The sequence below is a fragment of the Trachurus japonicus genome, chromosome 9, assembly GCF_045865225.1.
Source record: "Trachurus japonicus isolate A0001 chromosome 9, Traja_1.0".
Classification (NCBI taxonomy): Eukaryota; Metazoa; Chordata; class Actinopteri; order Carangiformes; family Carangidae; genus Trachurus; species Trachurus japonicus.
This window is the reverse complement of record NC_140915.1, coordinates 10,192,634-10,219,690: the sequence shown is the minus strand read 5'-3', so window position 1 is coordinate 10,219,690 and position 27,057 is coordinate 10,192,634. Positions and strand designations below refer to the sequence as shown.

General features: G+C 42.5%; 1 protein-coding gene across 2 annotated transcripts in view; it reads left to right on the top strand.

Moving 5' to 3' along the window:
* The window catches only part of fras1 (Fraser extracellular matrix complex subunit 1), a 341,854-nt gene that overhangs the window by 238,118 nt on the left and 76,679 nt on the right, over positions 1-27,057 (top strand). Inside the window, exons 31-40 of one of the 2 annotated variants that reach the window (XM_085785896.1) lie at positions 1,459-1,575; positions 2,529-2,643; positions 4,987-5,124; positions 9,255-9,287; positions 12,902-13,033; positions 14,000-14,128; positions 15,547-15,794; positions 16,663-16,814; positions 20,636-20,798; positions 24,113-24,245. In XM_085785896.1, the coding sequence (XP_085642022.1) occupies positions 1,459-1,575; positions 2,529-2,643; positions 4,987-5,124; positions 9,255-9,287; positions 12,902-13,033; positions 14,000-14,128; positions 15,547-15,794; positions 16,663-16,814; positions 20,636-20,798; positions 24,113-24,245 (1,360 nt within the window). The remainder of the gene's footprint in view (positions 1-1,458; positions 1,576-2,528; positions 2,644-4,986; positions 5,125-9,254; positions 9,288-12,901; positions 13,034-13,999; positions 14,129-15,546; positions 15,795-16,662; positions 16,815-20,635; positions 20,799-24,112; positions 24,246-27,057) is intronic. The other variant, XM_085785897.1, reaches the window with a different exon arrangement.

Here is a 27,057-nt window from a genome sequence, read left to right as displayed (position 1 = left end):
TGGTGAATGTACAGGTCACAACTTGTCCACCAGAGCGTTGTGGAGTTGTTGGATTGTGTATTTGATGAGTTTGATGAGGGAAACCAAGAAATCCCATTAGCCTCCGTAGCGTAGCTCTGAGCAGCTCACGGCTCTTCTCCACCGTTCTAAAAATAGCTTGCACCCACAAATAAAGATAACGAACCTACTGCTACGACTATAGGGATTATGGCAATGGGCCAATTTGCCATAATGTTGAAATATCCCTGAGCATTAGGTTTGTTCAGTCCCAGTTCGGCTCGTATAGAGACAGCCCCTCTGGTTTTTTTCGCAAAACGAACACTGCATATTTTATTACGATTGTTCATGTAACTGACTCAAGCTAAGAAGCCTCTCAGACGTTTTTGATAACGACCTCTCTCCTCAAACGTAGTCACTGTTTGCTGCTATTATCACAAAGACAAGTAGTTGTATTTTTCTGGCTCTGGATTGCAGCGTAGACCGGAGCAGCACCAGCGCCAAATTAGCTCCAGCTTTTTCTTAATGGGGGAAAAAGGTGGAAACGGTCTTAAGACATGCACATTAATGCCTGTAAGTGGGAGTGTGAGCAGGAGGTTGTTTTGTCTCTACAGCCCTCATGTGACCCTGCAGAGACCAGCAGTGTGTGGCTAATGGACGGAGGGATGTGAGAGGGTGAACGAATGTGGCCCTGCAGTGTTTTAAAAGAAAAAAGCAACAGATGTGAGAGTGACGGCGGAAGAGAGAAAAGTGGAGGAAATGATCATTGTCTCCAATTTACTTCACTGTAAAGAGCAGAACATCAGCAGGAGGTCTCAGACTGCTGCAAGATGGTTTTTGAAATTATTATTATTGTTTAAAAAATGAGATTTTAGTGCTTTTTGCTTCAGATTCAGGTTCTTTAAAGCCCGGTCAGCTGAGCGATGCGATGATGAGGCTGAGTTCGACCGGAGCAGACGCCTCCTGCTTTAATATTCCTGCAGCGTGGACGGTGATTTATGTGCAGGAACAGACTCGGCCTCTGTGCTTCGTCCCTGCAGCTCAGCTTCACTCTGTGTTGTCACAGTTCTCGGGCTGCAGTCTGTTGTCGTTGTTGTTGTTCTTTTTTATCACATCTGTTGTATCTTACCTCTGCAGGAGCTGCTCACCTGCTCTGTCACTCAGACAGAGATGCACAACACACACACAACACACACACTCCAGCCAGTCTGAGGTGGGAGATGAAAAAAAACAGACATTTATTGAGATAATGTGTAAAAATCTGCAGATGAAGACGTCGAAGCTGTGAGATAAGAGAAGTGTGGAGCGAGCACTGGAGGCAGATAAGAGAGGAGGGAGACGTCTGGATGTGTCGAGTGTATTGTCTGTAAAATAAATGTTTTTCATCCCTAATCTCAAAGTCTGTGTGTGTGTGTGTGTGTGTGTGTGTCTATCTTTCTCTGTGTGTGTGTGTGTGTGTAGGTTTCCACAGAGGCAGCTCCGCTCATCCAGAGCGACGCCCAGACGTTCACCATCGGCGTGCTGCCTCAGACCCCTGGCTTCCCTCAGCTGGCGCCGGACTGCGACCTGCAGATCACGGTGAGACAACAGGTTTTACTGAAGCTGCAGCGGTGAAAACATCTGGTTGAATGAGGAGAAGTTAACTAACTTTGATTATTATTTTTTTTAAAAATTTTTTTGTCCAGAGGAAGATGTGACTCACCGCACTGACTGAATGTATAAATATAGAAGATAAATGTTGAACTTTAATTAATTAAATATGGACAAATGAGTTGTGCACATTAGGGATGGGCATTTCGAGTTATTTTCTAACCAAGTAACCTAACCTGGTCTTACTGTACCCGGGTAACCGATTACTTTCAGAAAAATAGAATGCGCTCTGTCTGTCAGACAGTCCACATTACTGACACACAGCTTCGTCAGACAAAATATCAGGTGGATAATAAGAGTAGAGATTGGAGTTAAGATGCACATATGGGGCAGATGTGCATCTTTATGCCGAGAAACCTTTTTTTTTCAGTCATTATTTATTAGTCCACAGTACATTTTGGCGACTACGCTCCTCTCTGCGTCACATCGTCTCAGGAAGTAACTGGGAAGGTTTCAGAGTGTTTGTATTTTCTAACAGACTTGATGACACCTGTCGTCTTCCTCCCGACGGTTTACCCCGAGGGAACCGCCACAGATTGTTGTAAAAGGTTTGAAAGTTCAAGGTTCGATCTAAAAAATGCCTTTACACAGCAAAAAAAATCACGTTGCTTGATCCGAAACTGTTTAACACTACGAAACAGCCGAACCATGGCATGATGATGTTTGATCCGACGCTAGACTGCGCTCTAACATTAACCGGGTAATAATTCATAACCGAGTAGCAGACTGACTACTCGGCACATCCCTAGTGCACGTGATCAATAACAACAACTGCAAGGGTTAAAAAGAAGGTCATCGGAGTTGGAGGATATCTCAATTCATGTTTTACCTTGGTGCTCACCTCAGTGTGTGTGTGTGTGTGTGTGTGTGTCTGTGTGCAGGCTCTGGAGGATCGTGTGACAGAGATAACGCCTTCAGCTCTGTCCTTCATCGACTCGGAGACTCCCAGCGAGAAGCTCGTCTACAACATCACCAAACCGCTGCTGCCAGGACAAGGTCAGCCTCACACACACACACACACAGACAGACAGACACACACACACTGAGACTTTACTTCATATTATTAAAGAAAAAAAAGATTAAAAGGATTCAAATCTAAGTTTTTAATCCGTGGGCGAGAGTCTGATCGTTAGCTGCAGTGAGTGGAGCCTCTGAGCTTCAGGTTGATTCTCCACAGTGAACAAATTCACTTGAACTGTCGCTCATTGATGATGATGGCAGCTGCCCATGAGCAAGGCACTGCTACTGAGTTTGTCTTTGGTAGAGAAAGAGTTTAACCCTCCTGTTGTCCTTCTAGGTCAAAATGACCCAATCTGTTCTCTTCCTCCATCCTTCCTTCTTTCTTTCCTTCCTTTCTCCCTTCCTTCTGTCCACAATCCCTTTCCCCTTGCTTCTTTCCTCCTTCCTTCCTTCCCTTCGTCCTTACTTCTTCTTCCTTCCTCTTTTGATCCAGTTGACCTGGTCTGTTCCCTCCCTCCATCTTTCTTTCCTTCCCTTTTCCCTTCCTTCTTTCCACAATCCTTTTTGCCTCCCTCCCTTCCTTCCTTCCTTCCCTTCGTCCTTACTTCTTTCCTCCCATCGTTTCCTGTCCTTCCTTCCTTCTTTCCCTTCGTCCTTCCTTCCTTCCTTCCTTCCTTCCTTCCTTCCTTCCTTCCTTCCTTCCTTCCTTCCTTCCTTCCTTCCTTCCTTTCGCCCTTCCTTCCTTGACCCAGGAGGACAGCAGGAGGGTTAAATCTATGACTCCAGTTAGAAAATAAAATCAATGTCATGCTCAAGGGTTTAGAACCAGCAACCTCTTATTCAGGGTTCACGTTGCACTTCCACTAGAATTAGCCATTAATTCTGTGTGAGTGGGTTTTGTTTTTTTTTCTGAGTGTAATGTGCTGTTCAGATGTGGAGTCGTTAATTTCAGCTTCAGACCATCTGACAGACGGATGTATCATTTCCAGCTCTTTGTCTGATGAAAGAGGACAAAAAAAACGATTCACAACGAGGTCGTATTCATCCGCTAATGGAGCGACAAATATGTGTTGGAGGAGGAGGAGGAGGAGGAGGAGGAGGAGGAGGCCGGTCATTGTCCCCCCACGTTTTATTTTCTGACATCCGATTTGACCCTCGAATGCAACGTGACAAAATGTCACCGTGGGTTAAATGTTTTCAGACGACGACAGCAGCTTCATGATTCATCTGTAGGATGAACACAATGAGGAAATATCACTTTTTAAAGGCTCTTTAACATATATTTAGTTGTTTGTTTTGCCTTCCGGCCTCTAAAATGTGCGAATTGACAAAAAAATCTGTAATTTTCAGGCTCACTAGGTTGAAATCCATGTGGTTTTATGAGCTGTTCCCTCAGTTGTCTTCCTGTGATGTAACTAGGTTTTGAATTTGCATAATCCCACCCCTACCTGGGACCAGTAGAAGGGGCGGGGCAAGCAGTCGTTCATTTGCATTTAAAGGGACAGACATTGAAACCAGCCGTTCTGAACAGGGCTGTTTAGAGAGGATGAAAAGAGCTGTGATGTTCGATCCTTGGGGGATTTTGACCGAAGCATGTCACAGACATGTCTTTAAGACACCTGGGAAATATTTTAATTTGTGGAAAAGGAGGCAGAATATATGTCTCCTTTGAAGTTGAGAGAGTTGAATGTGCTGAATGTTTGCACAGAAAACCGACAGATTGAAGAAAATGAACATGAAAACGAAATGCACATGAAATAATCATGTATAATTATGTAACATTACGACACATGAAGCAAATACTCAGAACTACAGCCATGTCTGGAATGTAGTTCCGGCTGTATTTGCCTCGTATTCTTACATTATTATCTCATAGCGTGGTGAATGTGCAGGTCACAACTTATCCACCAGAGCGTTTTGGAGTTGTTGGATTGTGTATACTATTTTATGAGTTTGAGGAGGGACCGTTCACCTCCATTGTGTTCACTGAGCAGCTCACGTCTCTGCCCCGCTGATCTCAAAACAACATGCACCGATAATTAAATGTAATGAACCCCACTGCTATGATTATAGGGATTATGGCGGTGGGTGAATTTGCCAAAATGTTGAACTATCCTTTTAAGTTTATGGATTCAGCAGAGTTCACATGATGTTGTCATGAAGAACAGGGTTTGGTGACATCCTGTAGGTTTTGATGAATCAATCTACTGAGGCTGAAACATTAGAGCATCAGTTTTCCAAATCTTATTTTCCAGTGGAAGACAGAGGAAGGAGGAGGAATTCCCACAGCACCAACCAAATTAAATTAAATTCAATCTCTTCCTCCCTTTTTTACTCTTTTCTTTTTTTTGGATTTCTTATTGTTTTTTTGTATTTCAGGGGCGATTGAGCACCGGGACCGCCCGTACACAGCGGCGAGCCACTTCACGCAGGCCGACGTCAACAACGGGAAAATCATCTACAGACCGCCGCAGGCGCCCTCACACCTCCAGGAGCTCTACCAGTACTCCTTCATCGGTGAGACACACACACACACACACACACACACTAACACACTTACACACTTTGTCTCTGGATTTATACAGTTAGAAAATCCAATAGAGTGGATGTGAAACGGCTGCAGTGGCCCAGGTTTATTTCTGGAGTAGGTTTCAGCCGAGCAGCCACATATTGATCTTCGCCACCACCACTTTCTGTGGAAACAAACACACAGTAATCCCCCCCGGCCGCCTCGCACTATATTAGGTTGCTGGTTTTAACCACATACTGTAGAGCCGGCGCAGCGGCCGTGCTGTGTTATTTTCACATGATTTACTATTCATAGAGCGGCCGCTGCAGGTTCTCATCTCATCACATGACTGGAGATGTCGGCCGAGGTCTGTCTGTCACAGAACGACTCGGAGCAGAAATGACGGTGGTGATCTCACCTGAGCTCCTTCAGCTCCAGACTCTGAGTCACAACCTGAAGGTCACAACTACAGTATCTCTGATATTCTGTCACAGCATCATGGACTAAAACTACGTTCACTCTGCAGCGTCAGAGCTCATTTTGTTATGTAGCTGATGGTTTGAATGCTTATTTTTTATTTGCACGATTAAAAAAAAGCAACAAACAGATTGTGCAGGTGGGATTAAGGGTTTATAAGAGAATAAAAAGTAAAAAAAAACACAAAAAAAACACACACACAGACTACAAATAATCACAAAAATACCACATTATCTTCAGGAATAACAAAGACTGAGGTTGCAGATGTGAACGTTCACAGTTTCAGAAGAGGGGAAGAGCGTAACACGTAATTGACCCTTTGTTGGCCTTCTGATTGGTCTGCTGTTCCACCAATCAGAGCGCTTCTCCCCATGTCACGTGTTGCGCAACATTCTAAGGTTGGACAACCCTGGAATGAAACCCTATGAAACAAGATAGGTAGACAGCAACTTTTGGGCAAAAACTACTTTATAATTTTTCAATATGGTTAAAATGTGTCTGGGGTTCCTGCAATAGCGACTCACAATATCTGGAACGTATTGGAGTCATTTTTATCCCATTCCCCAAACACAAGACATCAATAAACATACTTAGCCTAACATATAATATTACTTTAAGCTTCTGTTACGTATTTAATTGAGCTTAATAATAGGGTTTGGGGGTGGTCCACTAGGGGGAGCTGTAGGCATAGGTCAGGGGTTAACTGCAAAGTTTTGTTTGTTGTTGTTGTGTGCAGTCCGCATGAGAAGTGAGCCCCCGTTTTCCCTGGCTGTACTGTGCTATTGAAGCTCATTCATCCTCCAGTCCACTCTGGTCGTGTTCATAGACAGAGAAGATCTAATACCTTCAAAGTTATCTAGCAAACGTAACATTACCGCCACTAATGTCTTTTTAACTTTGTGAAGTTTTACGAGGAGAAACGGGAGATCGGTAGAGATTAGCTTGTAGCTAACGTTAGCTAGCGCCGTTAGCTACTAGCTAGTGAGTGACCAAAACAATGATTTTTCCCCATTTTTCGGAAAAGTCGGGTAATGCCCGTTCAATCGCTCTTTAGCCACGTCTGTCTTCTATCACGGACACCATTTTTCTGATATGTAAGTTAATTCAAATTTCCCTTACTAGCAATTTAAATCTTCCTAATTTTCAATGGTTTCCAATGGGAGTTGACCCTTCCGTGACCATTGTTTGTCCAACCTAGCAACAGTAACCGTGGGGGGCGGGGCCTTGACAAAGGGTCAATTATAACTTGTTGTGGAGCCAGGAGTGATGGGATCGTCATGGGAACGGCTTAACTGAAACAGATTTCATCCAAACTTTCTGGATGTCAAGGGGCTAATTTCATCTCCATCTGTCCGCAACCTCTCCACGAGTAAATTTACTGCTCTGCAATGATGAGCAATGAAAGTCAAAAAGAAAATCAGAGCTGTTTCTGATGTAGAAATAAGTGACCCACACCTGATTGGAAATGATCAGACATCAATATTGATGAACATTAAATATTCATCAATATTGATGTCTGATCTTTAATATATGCCATGTGGTTATGTCTATCTCCAGTCCCATTGGCAGGTTGGTGTTAAATACAAATAAGAACAATTAAAACAAACAAATTCAAAAGACAGACAATACAACAGACCATAAAAACACAACAGGAGCTGGATGACCACATTAAATTATTGCACAAGATTGTCAAGAGCCAGATTCTATTTCACAATGCCCCAAGTACATTGTGACAGTTTGCCGTCTGGGTCTGGAAACTCTGTTATTGTTGCCTTGCCATGCCTGATTTTAACTTTAAAGATAAACTACAATCTACAAATCTGACCTCAATTGACCCTTTGTCAAGTCCCACCTTCCACGGTTAGGTTACTGTTGCTAGGTTGGACAAACAATGGTCACGAAAGGGTTAACTCCCACTGGAAACCATTGAAAATTAGGCAGATTTAGTGCAATTGAATGGGCATTGCATGACATTTCCGAAAAGTGGGGGGAAATTATTGTTTTGGTCACTAGCTAGCTAGCTAGCTAATGACACTAGCTAACTTTAGCTAGTACTGTAGCTAACGCCTCATCTCTGCTGATCTCCCATTTCTCCTCAAAAAACTTCACAAAGTTCAAAAGAGATTAGCAACGGTAATGTTACGTTTTCTAGAAGGTTAACATAATATATAAAAGTATATGTTATATGTAGGGTATGTTTGTTGATGGAGGATGGGTTGAACTGCCAATGTGGTCTCCCACAGAGCCGTATCCAAATGAGACATTTCTCATCATTTGTCTTGGGTTTGGGGAATGGGATAAAAATGACGGGAATATTCTGGATATTGTGAGTGGCTATTGCAGATATATCCCAGACACACCTTTTAACCACATTGAAAAATTAAAAAGTAGTTTTTGCCAAAGAAATTGCGATAGCTCGTTTCATGCGGCTTTATCAGAGACGTTCCCAGGGTTGTCCAACCTTAGAACATTGCACAACTCGTGACATGGGGAGAAGCGCTCTGATTGGTGGGTCAGCAGACCAAACAGAAGGCCAATAAAGGGTCAATAAAACAGTAGTCTGGGGCCGTTGACTCGCTGTTTTGGTAGGAAACAGATCCAGGGCGAGAGAGACAGGCCTTTCCGTCAAAATAAAAGCACCGAGCTAATAAAATGCGGTAAAACTCTTTAATTTAAGGAATATAATTTACAAGAAAGTCCCCGAGCCATTAAGTTAACATTTTGCTTTTATTGTATTACAAGTTAATGTTTATTTTATAAGTTTTATGTTGGTGAACACTTTTATTTTGGTGAATTTGGTGATTTCGGTTTCCGCTACAGACAGGAACCAGAATGCAGACGAAATTCGAGGTAACGGACACCAGGCTCTTCGCTTGTCTGAAGAGCCTGGTGATGCGAGGCTAATAAAACAGCTTCAGGGTTAGCGGTGAGTTTTTATACGACAGTGAAAATACACACTCCCAGACTGTAGGAGGAGCTGTGGAGAAAAAAAGCGACTGACTTGCAGAGTTCCCCTTTAACTTATCCAGAGAGTTTGTTTGTCTGTGGAGCTGAAACTTCTGGTGCCAAAGATCTTATAGTGTCAACAGGTGATATCAACTATGATATAAAAAGTCATGTTTTCCCTTTTACTTTTTTATTTGAAGGCCAAAGATTTTTTTTCTTTAACTACAGTCTCAAGCACTCCTGGACCGTCTTCATCATCATCCAGCTCTCAACAACAAACTCAGGGCACATGCTGCGTATTTAAAACCAGGAGCAGTGGAGTTTAACAGTTTAAATAAATAAAAAAATAAAAAAATAAAACTTCAGCGCTCATGAAACACTTTTTTTTTTTTTTCCCTTTTCCTCCGTTTTCTTCGGAGACACCACGCGGTCCTGAAGATAATCCTTAATCCCAGATCAAAGATGACTTTAGTTTCTCTTAATCTGGGTTTGTGGAGCTTTGCATCACTAAATCGTCCCCGTTGCCTCTTGAGTTTTTTTTTTTTTTTTTTAATGGATTTAAACTTTTTTCTTTTTTTTTTCATGTGCTCACTTTTTTTTTGGTTTTCCTTCAGCTCGGCCTGAATCCTCTGTTTCTTCACCTCCGTCAGCGTTTTAACTGTTTCCTGTTTTTACTGTTTTTTGTTTTGTTTTGTTCTGTTTTTAACTCCGACAGGTTTACCAGAGTCGCTCAGCGTCTATTTCACAGGTAAATACTCACAGCTCCTCTTCTCCTCCTCCTCCTCCCTCCATCTTCTTCTCCATCCCTCCATCCTCTTCTCCTCCTCCTCCTCCCTCCATCCTCTTCTCCTCCTCCCTCCATCCTCTTCTCCTCCTTCCTCTTCTCTTCCTCCCTCCTCCCTCCATCCTCTTCTCCTCCATCCATCATCTTCTCCTCCTCCCTCCCTCCATCCTCTTCTCCTCCCCCATCCTCTTCTTCTCGTCCCTCCATCCTCTTCTCCTCCTCCCTCCATCCTCTTCTCCTCCTCCCTCCATCCTCTTCTCCTCCTTCCCATCATCTTCTCCTCCTCCCTCCCTCCATCCTCTTCTCCTCCTCCCTCCATCCTCTTCTCCTCCCCATCCTCTTCTCCTCCTCCCTCCATCCTCTTCTCCTCCTCCTCCCTATCCTCTTCTCCTCCTCCCTCCATCCTCTTCTCCTCCCCCATCCTCTTCTTCTCGTCCCTCCATCCTCTTCTCCTCCTCCCTCCATCCTCTTCTCCTCCTCCCTCATCCCTCCATCCTCTTCTCCTCCCTCCATCCTCTTCTCCTTCTCCTCCTCCCTCCATCCTCTTCTCCTCCTCCCTCTTCTCCTCCATCCTCTTCTCCTCCTCCCTCCATCCTCTTCTCCTCCTCCCTCCATTCACTTCTCCTCCTCCTCCCTCCCTCCATCCTCTTCTCCTCCTCCATCCATCCTCTTCTCCTCCTCCCTCCATCCTCTTCTCCTCCTCCCTCCATCCTCTTCTCCATCCTCTTCTTCTCCTCTCTCCATCCTCTTCTCCTCCTCCCTCCATCCTCTTCTCCTCCTCCCTCCATCCATCTTTATCTTCCTTTGTGACATTTAAACTAACCTCCCTCTCTCTCTCTCTCCGTCTCTGTCCTCTGTTTCCCCTCTCATCCCTCCTTCCCCTCTCCTCTTCCTCCTCCTCCTCTCATCTCTTCTTCACACTTTAAATCACCCCCTCCTCCTCCTCTCTCTCTCTCTCTCTCTCTCTCTCTCTCCGTCGTTATCTCGTCTGCCGTGACATTTCTTCCTCCTCTCTCGTCTCTCTTCCTCTTCCTCTCTGTCCTCAGTTGCTCCCTCCTTCACCCCCACCTCCATCTTCTATGTCCTCCACCACACATTTATTCCCACTTTCTCTCACTTCCTCTCCTCCCTTGATCTCTCTTTCTTTCTTTCTTTTTCATCTTCGTCCTTTTAATCTTCACCCAAAACTCTCCCTCTCTTTCTCTCTTTCCTCTCTTTGGATCCTCTCCTCTTCTTCTTTTTCTTCTCTATTCTCTGTTTTTCTTTCATCTTTTCTCAACTTTTTATATTCAGCTCCTCCCCGTGTTTCCCACCTCTTCATCTTCTTCTCCTTCTCTCTCCTTCTCTCTCTCTCTCTGTACTTATTTTCATCGATGCCACTCTCCTCTGCACCTCTGTCGCTTTGCTCTCTGTAGCTTTCATCACTTCCACACTGTGATCTGACTCGACGATGCCTTCAGATCCTCCGTGATTCTCTGTTCTGCCTCTTTTTTTTCTTTTCTTTTTCTATTTTTTTTTTTACCTTTAACCTGCAGATAAAACCCGGTCTCTCCTGTTTACTGCATGTCTGATGGAGCTCTCTCTCCCTATCTCTCTCTTCTGCAGCTCCACCCCCAGCAGGAGCTTGTTTGAGAAATGTGTGTTTATGGGAGGTCACCAAAGTGCTTTTTGCTTTTCCACTTTAGTTCAGGCCTAGAGGCCCACACACACACACACACACACATGCAGCTTTTATCCTCCATCTGTCCTGGTTCAGCTCTTGACTTTAAAGAGTAAACAAACCAAACTTATTTTCCAGTGGACAGAAAGTTTAACTTTTTTATTTATTTATTACTGTAACTCGCAGACGCTGGAGTTTCTATTTCTTTCAATTCAATTCAATTCAATTCAATTTGCTTTATTGGCATGAACAGAGATTTGTTTTTGCCAAAGCGTTTTACACAATACTTACATATATATGCACCGCAACATTGTAATTCATATTCAGAACAGCACAAAATATAAAACAAATATTCATCAACAATATAAATACAATTAAAGCAGAAGTAAACGATCCGGTCGTTTTGGCTAATGCTGCGTTTCAGGCAGGTTTTTGAAACCGTAAGTTACAGCTTCAAGTCACGACTTACGACTTTGTAGCGTTCCAGGCAACCCGTAACTCGTGTTTTTCCGACCTGTTGTCTGTGAAAGTCACTATAACGGCCACTCGTAGCTTCTGACCCGTGAACTCGTACCAGATCGAACTGGTACGACTTCACAGGTCGGAAAAACACGAGTTACGGGTTGCCCTGAACGCACCATAACTTCTTGTCAGCTGATGGATTTAGCAGCCCCCGCCCTCGTCATGGATCTATTGGTCCTCGTCCCTACGTCACCACATTCAGGCGCATCCCTTGGCTGCACACACAGCCCTGCATGCCGTTCTCTCTCCTCATTGGATAAAACTTGTAAGATACAAGAAAAGTTTTCTCCTCGGCTCAGAGCAGAGCAGAGTGACTGACAGACCCGTGTTTCGGTCCAAACACTCTATGTAAGTGATTGCTGTCGGAAGATATAACTATTTAAGACTTATATTAACACAAAAATTCCGCTTACTTCTGCTTTAATACAAATCAACAATATAAATACAAATCTATGCATCTGTGATGTCATACTGAGTCCCTCAGGCTGATACATATTTGGCTGCCAGAGGAGCTGCTGTCCCTTCACCTAGCAGGACTGAAACTTCCTCCTCTCTATTTCTTTCTTTCTTTCTTTGAAACATTTTCTGCAATGAAATATCCCAAAGAAAAATTATTTCTCTTCTTCTTCTTCTTTTTCTTCTACTTGTCTTACATCCTCATCTCTTATTGTGAAAATTCACGTTCACAATCACAAAAAAAGAGGAAATATTTTTCAAAATAATTTCCTTTTTTTTTTTCTTTTTTAATTGTTATTCAAATGATTCACAGGAATGAAACAGAAAGTGGGTGTTTAAATGAGCTGATGTCAAAGTAAAGTCACAGTCTCACTAATGAAATGTGATACAAACATTTTTTTTTCTTTGATATGTAGATGTGATAATTGGCCTGTTGTACTTTCTCAGTTAATATTATTTTATTTTTCTCTTTACGGCTCATGTGTGAGTAATCACCCAAAATATTTAATGAGCGTAACAAGTTTCCTACACCTGAATATTCCTGATGAATTGTTTGGTTTTTGGGGCTGTTTGGTTTAATTGATTCTGTGTTTTCATTCATGGAGTTTTTTTTAATTACAGCCCCTGTGATCATACATAGGCTACATCTGTTGTTGTTGTTGTGTTGTTGTTGTTTATTTCTCTTATTAATTATCTGAGTGTGAAGAGTCATCTCGAGGAAGATGATTAAGTTTCAGTCTTTAAAAATATTCCTCAGAAATGGAGCTGGGGAGTTAATTACCCTCAGAGGTGTGTGTGTTTGTTTTAGTGGCTCTTTTCTTTTCTTATCTAATTAATTTTCCTCCTTTTTTCTCTCTGTTTTTTTTCTTTTTTTTGTTTGTCTTTTCATGTTTTGTTTGTTTGTTTGTTTGTGTGTGTGTGTTTATTTGTTGTGTCTCAGTGTCAGACGGCGAACACACCACACCGGAGCTGGACTTTGCCGTCCTGCTGCTGTCGAACCACCAGCAGCCGCCGGTGTTTCAGGTCCTGGATCCACTGCTGGAGGTCAGCATGGGAGGACAGGCCCCCATAGGTAACACACACACACACACACACACACACACACACACACACACACACACACACACATATACACAATAGACCGAATCGCCTTGTTGTTTACAACTACTTCCGGGTAGAAAACCAGCTCGTAATTTGAAATGAGAACAGTAACGAATGAGAGTTTAGCTAGGCTATATATCGTATTTTTCATGCCCTATCACCGTTTAGACAAATCTAAAATGATTGAAGAAACATTACTATTTCTGTGTGTGTGTTTTGTGTTGCTATGTGTTGTATTTATTCAGTTTTGGGGGAATCACGGTGTCTAGAAAGCATCAGTGGCTCAGCTGACAGGGACAGCTAACGGCGGCAGCTAAGCTAACAGCGGTAGCTAAGCTAACGGCAGTAGCTAAGCTAACATCAGGACGTCAGCTGTTAAAACCCTCTTGTTGTCAGACACGACATGAAACTACTCCAGTTAGCTCTGTTGTAACTCAGATATCCGCTGGAGAAAATATTTTTTCATGGACCGTTTATTGAGTCACTGAGTTATTAAAGTTAAACAGGTAGCTAACCGTTAGCCCGGCTAATCTATGATAACCATGACTAATTACAAAAATGTGCACACATAAATAGTAATGTTTGTCCAATCATTGGTTTTATAAACTTTACAAACATCAGATTAGTCTAAACGGTGATATAGTGACATGAAAAATGAGATAAATAGCGAAACTCTCGTCCGTCACTATCGTTCTCATGCTGGTTTTCTACCCGGAAGTAGTTGTAAACAACAAGGCGATTCGTTCTATACTAATTTCTGAAAGTGGAGCCTGTGGTGAGGAGGTCTTGTAAATGATGGTGGAGTGGGAGTGAGATAATGAGCTCTGAAGTCCGACCCTGACGATCAATAATACTGGAGAAATAGCAGCGCGTACTGTGTGTGGGTAAAGTAATGCTTAATTTTTCTCTTTATGTGTGTGTGTGTGTGTGTGTGCAGGTGGTCAGCAGCTGGCTGTAAGCGACGCTGACACGGCTCCAGATGAGCTGGAGTTTGAGCTGGTGGAAGCTCCCATCCACGGAGACCTAATGAAGACTGATGGCAACACACACACCAGCATGACTAATGGTGAGAGAACACTCACACACACGTTTAATACGACATATGAAACATTTTTAATATCAGAAAACACAAAAACAGATGGAAAGGTCCCATATTTGACAGAAGTCTTAAGATAAGAAGATATATTTGTGGTTTAAGCAAAGTTTTCCATTCAACTTCTCTCTGGAGCTCTAGTAACAACAGGTCAGTGTCAGCCAATCATAAGAGAGGAAGAGGCTCCAAGTCTCTCTTCTGATTGGTTGACTGTTTTCTGAGTTCTCCAATAAAAAAATAGAGCAGATTTCAGAATAAAACACTCAGAGAAACCAAATCCTGCAATGTTGTTGGATGGTGGGTCCAGGTGGTGGGCGGGGCTTAGTGTGACTGCTTAGTTGTGACATCACAAAGTGAGAGGAAGTCCTGACGGCTGGTTTTAAGTCTCAGTTTCTGAATACAGGCTGTGTGCATTTCTCTGTGGACTGAGGCTTTGCTACTTTCACAGTATTAATATAGAACCTAGAGCTGCTTTATAATCACACTACACATGGACATCTACCTTTATACTGTAAGGAGCTTTAATACAAACATCTACCTTTATACTGTATGGAGCTTTAACACAAACATCTACCTTTATACTGTAAGGAGCTTTAACACAAACATCTACCTTTATACTGTATGGAGCTTTAATACAAACATCTACCTTTATGCTGTATGGAGCTTTAACACAAACATCTACCTTTATACTGTATGGAGCTTTAACACAAACATCTACCTTTATGCTGTATGGAGCTTTAAACTAAAATCTGATTCTCAACCCTGGATGATGATTAACGTTGCGATATTTGTTATTTTTGGCCTTCAGGTTAATATTTTGCTCTTACCGTTTCTCCTCTAATGAAAAATTAACTATAAAATCTCACCTAATGGACCAGAGACCAGTTTGACCATTGATGCTCTGTGTGCTTTAAAAAAAAAAGACAGAGGTGTCCTCTCCTCTCCTACACACTGCATTACCCTCAGTATATGCAGCTGCAGCCTACACACTGTTTTTCTATCACTGCATTTATGCCTCCACACATTTATAGCTCATTTAGCAGAGACTCTCCGCTGTCGATGTGAATTTTATTTTTAAACCTTTATTCATAAAGCTGCAAATAAATCACATCAAAGGCCACTTGAAAATAATGTGCAGCTAATGGGTTTCAAGAGGACATCATTATATATAATACGGTGTTATATTATTCTGTGAGAGCAAAGCGGCGTGGATGGGAGCAGGTAATGACATTTTCTTTTATGTCCGCAAAACAATGAGCTTCACCTGCAGACTGATGAGCACGGCCATCAATCACAAATCGAACTATCTAATCAATAAATTCAAATCAATAAGACACTTAATCAGACTCTTTACAAAGGTGAGACACTCATTCACTCACTTTCTCCCTCAGGCGACATCTTCACCTTCAGCGACGTCACCCGCAACGTCCTGCTGTATCGTCACGCCGGCCTCTCCACGCAGGACGACGCCATCACCTTCACGGTCAGCGACGGCATCTCCATGGCGACCACGGTGGTGCAGGTGACCGTGCTGGGCGCCGGGGGCGACGGGCCGCTGCGTGACCCGACGGCCACGCTGTCGCTGGAAGTGGGCGAGAAAAGCAGCACGGTGATCCGACGCTCGCACCTGGCCTACACCGTGAGTTTAATACTACTAATATTACTACTAAATACTAATACTAATACTTCTGAAGTAGTATATGGTAAGTATTGTCACAGCCAGCCAATATAAGTGATCATTTTCTATTAGAAAATGAGGCGTGTGTGCATGCCTTTCTCTCTTTTAACATTTGTTAGTACAGTATTTTTAACTTTTTAAAGGGATAGTTCAACATTTTGGCAAATTGGCCCATTGCCATAATCCCTATAGTTTTAGCAGTAGGGTCGTTACCTTTAATTGGCAGTGCAAGCTATTTTTAGAACGGCGGAGCAGAGCCGCGAGCTGCTCAGAGCTACGCTATACAGAGGCTAATGGGATTTCTTGGTTTCCCTCATCAAACTCATCAAATACACAATCCAACAACTCCAAAATGCTCTGGTGGACAAGTTGTGACCTGCACATTCACCACGCTATGAGATAATAACAGAACGTTACCAGACCGAGTTGTTTTAGAGGAAAATGCAGAGACTGCTTGCTGAAAAACTGCCCCCACTGGGAACGCACATCAGCGGTTTTGCATGAATTTACCTCTAAAACAACTGTATTTATTCTGTTTAAATATGCATTAAAATGAAGTGTCTAATGGAAAAATAAAGTTCTTTGAATTGAATTGAAATTATAAAATGGATTCAGTAGAAATGATTTAATCTAATTGTTAATTGTTAGCTGCTGGTAAATCCTCTTAGTCTGTCATCTCTTGACCGCACCATCTCAATGTGTGGTTATAGAAATCCACAGATGGACGGAGCTGTAAACAGCAGAATTACAGCTGTTTCTGTGGAAATCAGTAATGCCGAGTACAGAATAATAACATTGTGTGTTTTTTTCCCCCACTTCACTTCTCCAGGACGACACGTCCCCAGACGACCAGATCCGGATCCAGCTGGTGTCGGTGCCGATGTACGGCATCCTGACCCGGAGCCAGTCCCAGCAGGAGCACCAGGAGCTGAGGGAGTACTCCTCCTTCACCATGGAGGACATCAGCAAGCACAGGATCAGGTGGGAGCTTCAGGCTGCAGCATTTAAAGCCAGGATGGTTTTTATAAAGAGGTTTATTGGTGCTGCATGATCACACCTCTAACTAGAACGACTCGGCCCAACTCAACTCGACTCTACTCGGTTTTCCTGGTGAGGTTCCAAGCGAGCTGAGCCGATACTTAAACGTTACATCAACCGACTGCGACTGCAAGTGTCGTCACTAGAAGAGTCATGAGCGCAATGTCAGGTCACAAGAATCAAACCTGTCTGCTATTTAAAAAAAAACAAAAAAACACAGTCAGCAGCGCCCACTGATCTGTACTGAAACTGTTGTTGTTCTTTCACGTAGGTTAAACGGCTGCTGTGTGGAAAACCGCACCGTAGTCCGTGGACGAGGTGCAGACGAGTGTCCCACCCACTTTTCTAGACCAAGAATATTAGACTCACCCACTTTCCCCGTCTTTAAAGAGGAACTATGCAGGATTTTTACCTTAATTAAACAGCTTTGGAGTAATTGTGATGGTTTAATAAATGACTTGTAACTAGTTCCAGGGGGAATGGAGGCTCTCTGCCTTCCACCTAGCGTCTCTTGGCTGGAAAATAACTTCGTAACTTTCCTCCGCCCTGATGTCCCAGCTCTTGTCCACACAAACGTGCCCCATAACCCGTAATCTCTTGTTTATGAGGGATTAAACTACACAAATATACACGTTGTAACATCATATATGATATATAACGTTATCCACCGCTCTATTGATTGATTTCTCGCCGGCTTTGTTGAAAACAAATGCACATGGCCGAGAGGAGGGTTAGAGACACAACTGAAAAGCGACCGGACTTGCATAGATCCTCTTTAAATGACGAATGTCCTGATTAAATCGAACTCTACGACATTGTTTTCACTCCTCCCACCTACAGCAACAGACACCGTTCTCATATCGGCCACTCATGTGGGTGGGTCCAGGTGTCTGCTCACATATTGCTTGGTTTAAAATGATTTGTTCACCTGTGGCTTTTAAAGGCGTCATTAGGTCTTTCTGCAGCATTGAGCTTAATTGAAAGGCATCAGAAATGGCATCTAAAAGTTTTTCTAGAGTAAAAATTTTCCAGAGGAGGACCCACTCAAAAGAGTTTTGAGTGGTGGCTGACGAGAAGATTGAAAAATGAGAGGAAAATGACCTAAACCAAGTAGAGCTGTAACTGTGTAGTGGAAAAAAAGGGGCCATAAGTGTGTTTTGATGTCAAAATACCAGACAAAATTAATAAATAAATGAATAAGCCTCCTCCTCAGCTTCAGAGTGGGAGTGCGAGTGTCTAAAACCATAATTGCCCAGAAGAATAACCTTGGTTCCTGCTCTGGGTTTTCTTTTTTTTTTTTTTTAGTTTCCCATGACGCTACTTCAGAGGCTTATAAAAACAGAACATCAGCATAAAACCTGCAGCTTACGGCCCAAAAATGACTTTCAAAAACCCTCGGCTGTTTCCAGAAGCCGTTATACAAAGCAATAAAGGTTCACGAGGGTCCGAAAGAGAGAAGAGAGAGAAGAGAGAGGGAATTAGCACCTTTTTAGCTCCACAATAAATAAAATAAAATAAAAACAGTTAAAGGGTTCTGCTAACAGCTCCCTCACGGTGACTGTTTTTAGGAAGAAGAAGTAGGAAAAAGGCAAATGAAGGGTTTTGTGTGTGTGATATTGTGGAGCTCTTCAACGGAAATTAAAAACATGGAAACCACGTTCCCACTGAAGTCCGGAGATTTTCACAGGATCAGAGCGATATGTTCTTCTCGTGTCGACAGGATCCGCGAGCTCCTCCTCTAATGAAATAAAAGGAGCTGTTTTCTTAAAAAAAGGAAGAAGTCTGGTGTTGTTTCCACTCTGCAGGAGATAAAAGGGCTCACAGGGCTCAGTAGTCATGATCAATTCCTCTGATTTGCAGTTTTGAGTCAACCGCAGGATCATTTCCCCCGTCGGCATCTAAAGGAAGAAACGCTAATAGCTCACAGAGAGAGAGATTTTTGGGTTTTCTTCAAACTAATATTTCCTCTCACCAGGCGTTAACGCTGCAGAAAACAAACTAATTAGCAGCAAACAGTTCTGTAGCGTCGGGTGACTCGAGCCAATTAGCATCACTCTGATAATACCTTCAAGAGGAGGTAAGAAGAAGGAGAAGAAAGAAGAAGAAATATTCACATGCTAACTTCAGTATCGCCCCTCTATCAGTTGTTTGGGTCTCTGTGGCGCTGGCTGGTGCAAACAAGAGGCGGGAATTGTTTTTTTTTTTAGGAGAATTAAATGGGATCAGAGAAGATTATACTGGTGTGGATTTCAATTTTTATTAGTGCTTTGCTTTGTGTGGAGATTAGCGGCTCTGTGTCGCCGTGGGAGGGCTGAAGCGTGGCTCTTCTATTAATCCGAGAGGAGTCACATAAACAGATATTTATGTTTTCATTAGAGGAGGGGCGGTTGTTATCGGACTAATTAGCTTCAGCAGCAGGAGAAAGAGAGAGAGAGAGAGAAAAATACAGTAGGGGTTTCATACAGGCCGGACCCAACGGAGCTAAAACCGAAAAAATAACAAGTTCAGTTCTCAAGGGAACCAGGAAATAGTCTGTTCTTCCCTGCAAACCATGACATCATTAGTGGGCGTGTCGTATTCACCATTACCCAGACGTACATTCAACAGAAATAGAAATAGCTTTTTTAATTGCATCATTTCATATACAGTATATTAACAGTTCTAAAGGCAAACATGCCATTTCAATACTGTATTTTCTATGTGCAAGCATATTTCAACTGCCCGGTGTTGTATACTCCACAAGTTTGAGCTAAAAAGGCTCCCGTAGTTAGCTGAGCAGTGCATTCTCAACAAATAACCTGCGTACTGTACATGTGTCTCCATTGTTAGGGTTTAGTATTACTTCGCAGAGTCTCATTTTAACATTCAGGAGTCATGTATTTCCATATTTCGCACATTCTGTGTCATAAACTGTAATCTGTCTTGTCTGTAACAACATCTACTTACGTCTGTCCGTCCTGGGTGAGGGATCCCTCCTCTGTTGCTCACCCTGAGGTTTCTCCGATTTTTCCCTGTTAAAAGGGTTTCCATGGAGTTTTTCCTCAGTCGATGTGAGGGTCTAAGGGCAGAGGATGTTGTTGTGATGCCTTTGAGACAAACTGTTTGTAAAAAACGGGCTATACAAATAAAATTGCCTTGCCTTGCCTTGCCATGTAAACATTAAAAACACTCGCCGATACCCATCTGTCACCGCCGGCAACGGGAGCCTCGTGAATTAGGCTGTAAGGAGTAGGAGGCCCGGTGTGGTGAGCTGGGAAGCGGACGTTAGCCGCACTACACACGTTACATGCATTACACACCGAGTATCACTAGGGGTCCGACTACCCCCTGGTTGAGAACCACTAAAGAAACAAAATGTTTGGTGGAGATTTAGGCAAATACACAATTTCAAGAAAAGCTAGAAAGCAAGAAAGAACAAGTTCTATGAATTTCCCTTTGGGGCTTAATAAAGTAAAGTAACTCTTATCTCTGAACTTGGGGAGGAGATGGTCAAAGCTGAGTTCACTCCAACGCCAGACCAAATAATTAATCAACTTTATAAAACTGAAGCAGGTACAGAGACAGTAAAAAAAAAGGAAAAATGTTTTTACTTCCTGAGGAACACAGAGTATTGTATGCCTGCTTTGGTTGGTGTGAACACAGGCTGGTTCACCAGAGAGCACCGAGGTTCTGACTGAGACTCCAGAACCAGAACCGTGTCTGTCTGAAAGCAACCTGAGTGAATCCAACCAACCAACCGACCCGTCGTCTCCGTCTCTCTGCAGGTACATCACCTCCTTGGAGACGGGCAGTCAGCCGGTCACCGACATCTTCCACTTTGTCGTCTACGACGCGGACAACAATCGCCTCGACAACCAGATGTGCACCATCACCATCACCTCCACGCCCAGGCAGCCGCCGGTGGTCACCGTGCAGAGCGGCATCAAGGTACGGCAGTCGCACGCTGACTCACAGTGTTCACACACACACACACACACACACACACACTGTACGTACTGTCCTCCTTAACAAACAGAAGGGAGCTGTATTTTACTTTGTTTATTTATAAAACTCTTCTGTAAAAGCCTCCTCATTATCTCTGCTCTGCAGCTCTGACAGCACCGTGGCGTCGCCTTCTGTGTGTTTTTTATTTTTATTTTCATTTTCATTCTCTCTGTTAGTTTTCCTGTGTGGGGTTTCCTCAGGTCTGTCGACCCTGTAACAGACGGATAACAGACAGATAATGGACCACGTCCTCGTCCGGTTTTAAACCCTGGACTGGTTCCAGCTGGATTATTGATAATAGATGAAGGTCACAGGACACAAGTTTTAAACTTCATTTCAACTGGAACTCATAAAACCTGGATTCAGACACGACGCTGCTGCATACAAATGGAAACAGCTACAAAAAATATGAAGTGGTATTCTTCTGTTTCACATTTTTATTTCCAACTGTTTTCTACCTGCATGTCAAACATCTTGACATTTGAAATTAAAGCAAAAACATACAGGAGAATAATGGAGGAGCAAAGTGAAATGTAAGATGATGTGTGCAACTACAGTAGATAGAAATAATAAATGTGGTATAATCTATAAAACAACATGTGGGTTAAAAAGAAAAACAAATAGACACAAAGAAGTAAAAACAATAGAAACAGGTAAAAAAAAAGATGTCACATAGAAACGTTACGTATTTATAAACAGTGTGTAGAAAAATACACATGGAAAATATTCTGTGATATTAAATATAATCCTGTCTTTTTGTTCATGAGAAAGAAAAATCCTAAAATACAAAAAGAAGCAGAAAGAACCATCACACATCGTCCCTGAGTCAGAGTCAGACCGTCGAGCTCGTTAGGAAATAACTCAGTAACTCATTAAGACGGAATCACTTCTCACTTTGAATCATGGGACTTCCTGTTCCTCCATCGCTCATCGAATTCTAACTGAATGTTTCCTCACTGGGTGAGAAAATATCAGTTTGTGCCTCTTTTTTTCTTCTTCTTTTTTTCTGCATCATAACATTTAAAGGGATAGTTAAACATTTTGGCAAATTGGCCAATTGCCATAACCCCTATAGTCATAGCAGTAGGTTTGTTACCTTTAATTGTCGGTGCATGCTGTTTTTAGAACGGCGGAGCAGAGCCGTGAGCTGCTCAGAGCTACGCTACGGAGGCTCATGGGATTTCTTGGTTTCCCTCATCAAACTCATCAAATACACAATCCAACAACTCCAAAACGCTCTGGTGGACAAGTTGTGACCTGCACATTCACCACGCTATGAGATAATAACACAACGTTACCACACAGAGTTGTTTTAGAGGGAAATTCATGTAAAACCGCTGGTCTGCGTTCCCGTCGGAGGCAGTTTTTCAGCAAGCAGTCTCTGCATTTCCCTCTAAAACAACTCTGTCTGGTAATGTTCTGTTGTTAATCTCATAGCGTGGCGAATGTGCAGGTCAATTTGCATTTTGGAGTTGTTGGGTTGTGTCTTTGATGAGTTTGATGAGGGAAACCAAGAAATCCCATTAGCCTCCGTAGCGTAGCTCTGAGCAGCTCACGGCTCTGCTCCGCCGTTCTAAAAATATCTTGCACCAACAATTAAAGGTAACGAACCTACTGCTATGACTATAGGGATTATTATGGCAATGGGCCAATTTGCCAAAATGTTGAACTATGCCTTTAAGATGCACGAATGAGATAACGGACAACACAACAGCCTCTGCAGGAAGGAACCTGGTGGAGGAGGAGGAGGAAGAGGATGATACCTGTTGTCAGATGTAATGAAGGTTACGCTGGTATCCTCAGTGGAGCCTCCGTCAGGGAGTCCAGGCCCGTTTTAGCTCCACAGCTCCGCCTCCTCCTCAAAGACATGAAGTCAAATCTCTCCGGTCTCCTTCAGTTTGCCCGCAGGCCGTGAGAAAACAGAGGGAGGGGAACAAACTCTCTATTTATCTATCTATACAGTACAGTAAGAAGTGGGATTTCTCTCCAGCGGCTGCGGTTTGATTTGTTTTGGGAAATTAAAAAAGAAACATAATAAAAGGTAGAAAAGAGAGAAGAGAAGAACAACAACAAACCTAATGGCACTTTGTAATTTACCCGTTTCATTAGTCCTTCAAACGTCCTCGTGGGATTTAGAAGTTTGTAATTTTTTTCACATGATTAGTGTATGAAAAAAAAAAGTAATGCTGAATAAGTTGCATCGCCAACTTTGAAAGTGAACGAATAGTAGAATCTAAGAAAACAGTATCAATATCAATCAGATTCAGATTTATATTTATATTAGTAACAAATGGTCCCTCAATCTGATCTTCAGCCAAAGACATGACCAGGTAAAGACAGACTGAGGTGATAGATGGATGATAGGATGATAAATAGATAGATTATAAACATACAGTATATGGAGAAGATGAGCCCTGTTGTTATAGACTGGCTGTGATTGGCTCCACCACATTAAAAGGAGGAGGAGAAGCTGTACAGCTAATGAATGAATGATCTTGAAGGAAGACGAGAAACCTCTAGGTACCGTGGAACAGATGGTACCGGAGCCGCACGACCTCCTCCCACCAGGAAGACACAGGAGACAAACCCAGAGAGACAGAGAGAGAGAGAAGGACGAGGATGAGACCTGGAGTGGATGTAGATCCAGATCTCTCTCAGGACGGACGACGGAGAGTCTGAGTGAGGCAATAAAGGACGGAGAGAGGAGAGAAGAAAAGACGAGGAGAAACTCAGTGGAGAGTTCGAGTCGTGGCGCTTTCCCTGTTGAGTTTACACTAAGAAGGAAAAACATATAGTCATCAAACCGGCGTGATCAGATCATGTGACATTTTCAAAGAAAGCACCATAACAAAAAAATGTGATGACCTGGAGCGCTGCTGTTCAACTTTGATTGAAAGTGCAGATTTGAAACTCTCACCCAGTTTTTGTTTGACGTCGATAGACCATGTGAAACTGGAGATACAGTATGATGGAGCGTAAAGACGTCGCATTTCTTTCCATATAGTATATTAGTCATTTTAAAAAACTTGGGGGAAAAAATGGTGGAATATACGTGATTTTTGTGGTTTTTTGGGCCCAATATGTTAAAGTCGGTTTAAGTGACAAAAGTAATTGTCAGAGCCTAAAAGTAAAGTTGTGCTGGAAAAAACAAAACCAAACATGGGTATGGTAAACATTTTATATGTGGTATAAAAAGGGAAAATCAAAACCTAAGTTGTTTTTATATCAATTGTTTCGTTATTTTCTTCTCCGTCCAGGTCCAGGAAGGCGGTCGTGTGCAGCTGTCGACCAATCACATCATAGTGTCGGACGTGGACACGCCCAGGAAGGACCTGCTGGTCTGGCTCGTCAGTCCCCCGAAATACGGCTTCATCGAAAACACCAAGAGAGGTGAGAGAGCCGGGCCGGTGGCCTCGGCTGCAGAGGCGTGAACACAGACGAATGCAAACACATATGATGTTTATGCATGTACATTTACTGTGCCTCTGTTACTCTGAATTTCTATTTATGTCACACACACACACACACACATATTCATACATATCGCCGGTTGAATTCCCAGCAGTGCCGATGCCATCTGTCACAGTGTGATTATGTTGTGGATTAGCGCTGCCAGATAGCCGGCTACAGATGGAGCAATTGTTGATGTCCCAATTTTTGACTGCATGCTTGCTCAACCGCTGCCGTACTTCTTCCTCTTCTGTCCCCGAGAGGAAGCGTTTGCAAAAATGAATAGATAAGAAAAGAGAAAAAAAAAGAAAAAGAAAGAAAGAGGTGAGACGAGTTGAAAACGAAGCGCTCCCCCGCTGGGAAACTGTGTCATTGTCAGAGCAGGTTTGAATTCAGAAATCTAATAAAAGACCTGGGGATATAGATGCAGATGAAAACACCACATAGCCTAAACACAGTAAAATATTAAATTTGACTGGTAATGAGGTCAAACTGTATACAGGATATTCATATTGCTACTAGATTGATTGGATGTGTTTGAAAGTCTGTCTCAAGAGGACAAAACTGCACTGAGTAAAACTACACTGTCAGCATCCATATATTATATCTAAGATGTCATCACATGAACAGAAAACTATAGTGCAGTAACAGAAATAAAGTTTTCCAGGATAGAAGATGATGGTCAAAAAAAAAATTCATGTTACTGTAATGTAAAATCCTATTTGACGTTTACTGAGAGTCAGGATATCGTGGAGGTACAATGCTAATTTGCAAAGATGCCACTTAAAGAAATTTACAATGACAAAACTGCATTACAAAAAATTATAACAACAAATACCAACCCTCAAAATTCAGTCTTCAAAGCTTTCATCCACATCTCATGGTCTTCATTGCTCATCAATCAAGTTGTGATGGAGTTAGCATACTTAGCTTGGTTTTAGCTTGAACATCTCAGGGCTGCAAATTAAAAAAAAATACCACCACTACAGTATGTAATGATATGTTATTTCTTACGAATAAATTCACATTAAAACCATTTGATTGTTTGTTAGCAACATTTTCAACTTTAAAGTCTGTCTGTAAGTTTTGGCGGTGCTACGTAGCCACTGTTAGCATCAACAGCTGTTTATGTACCGATCTAAAACAACTGACAAGTTCACCATCAAGGGGAATTATTACAGCCATCATAAATTACACATAAATTAAATTAATAAATCAAAAAATTACATTTAATAAAGGTAAAAAAAAAATCTTGCATCATTCCTCTTTCATTCTACTGATGTTAGCATGCTAAGCAGCTAGCCTCATCCTGTCTGGTCCATTATTCCCGATAGCGAGTCACTGTCGCCTCTGGTCAATTAGCACCTTTAACGTCTGAAAACGAATCAGCAGCAGAAAAAATTGTCCCTGCTGAGCTTGAAAAGTAAAGTATCACCTCTGCGAAGCTGCAGTTACACTAATTACGCTCTGCAGTCATATTAATTGCAAGACAGATTTCTCTGCGGACGTTAGCTTAATGAGCGATGACGAAGGCGACGGATAACGTCTGCAGCAGCTGGCAGTCGATCGTCCTCTGTCTGTCCCCGTCCCCGTCTCCCCGCTGACTGTCGCTCGTTGGTATTCAGCAAAGTCAGGTGTGAAGCTGATAGGATTGTTGCCGCCGGGGCACATGGGAGGTCAGCCAGTGTGTCGCCTCAACAAAACCAAACACACACACACACACACAGTGGCTTTGTGTTGGATGTGAACACAAGAGGAAGTCACCCACGTGTCGACGCTCGCTGTGCATTTGCATGATTATATTAAAGTCGTTCAAACGTAGGCTACAGAACAACACAGAATATGGAATAACAAACACACCTACACACACACAACAACAGGCGGTGTTTTAAATGCAAACAGAGCATTATGCATTCAGAGACGTACTCTAACGTGATGCGTTTAAATTTTCATATCTGGTGTCGGAGCAAAGCCGCATAATGGTGCATAATTACATGATGGGATAGAGTAATAGCGTGAGGTCGGAGGGTGAGGTCAGTCGGTCCATCTCTAAGTCCAGACTGAGACATTTCTGATTTTGAATATTGATGCGTTTTTATTTTTACTTTAAAAACACACGTCCGTCTCTGCAGGGTTGTAGGAGTTCTACAACATGTATGACCCTCTGACCTCACATTTGCTTTCCAGATGAGAAATAAAACTCCTGTAAACGTCCCCTTCAGTGCCGCCTTTGGGCTAAAAAAAACCCATCAAATTTTGGCAGACGACCAAGAAGTTCGATGAGCTTTTTTTTATTTTTATGCATGCAAAGAGAATGAGTTTTGACTTTTCTTCTGATTCTTTAATGACCCAAGTGTAACTTTCCTGGCGATAAGGCAGCATTGTTCATCGGTTGTTTTACATACAGTGTAATAAAAACAGCCTGAGGAACGACCAGAGGCGCTTTAAAGTTCTTAATAAATGATGGTATCACTTCTACAGTAATTGGTGCAGCATGCACAGACCGACTCCTCCTAATCAAAAGGGAGATAATTAGTCAATGAGCAGAGGTTTTAAATATATATATATAAAGGTTTTTAGTTTGTAAACTTCAAGTTGAAAGTCTCAGAGCTCCGTGCAGGTGTGAGATGAAGTTATTAGGAGATATTTTTCACCATGAGCTGCCAGAGTTTTTGGGGATTCATATTTCAGCCTGTTCCCTCGTGTCCCTGAGCAACTCATTTCCTTGTTGTTTACCCATATATTTATTTAT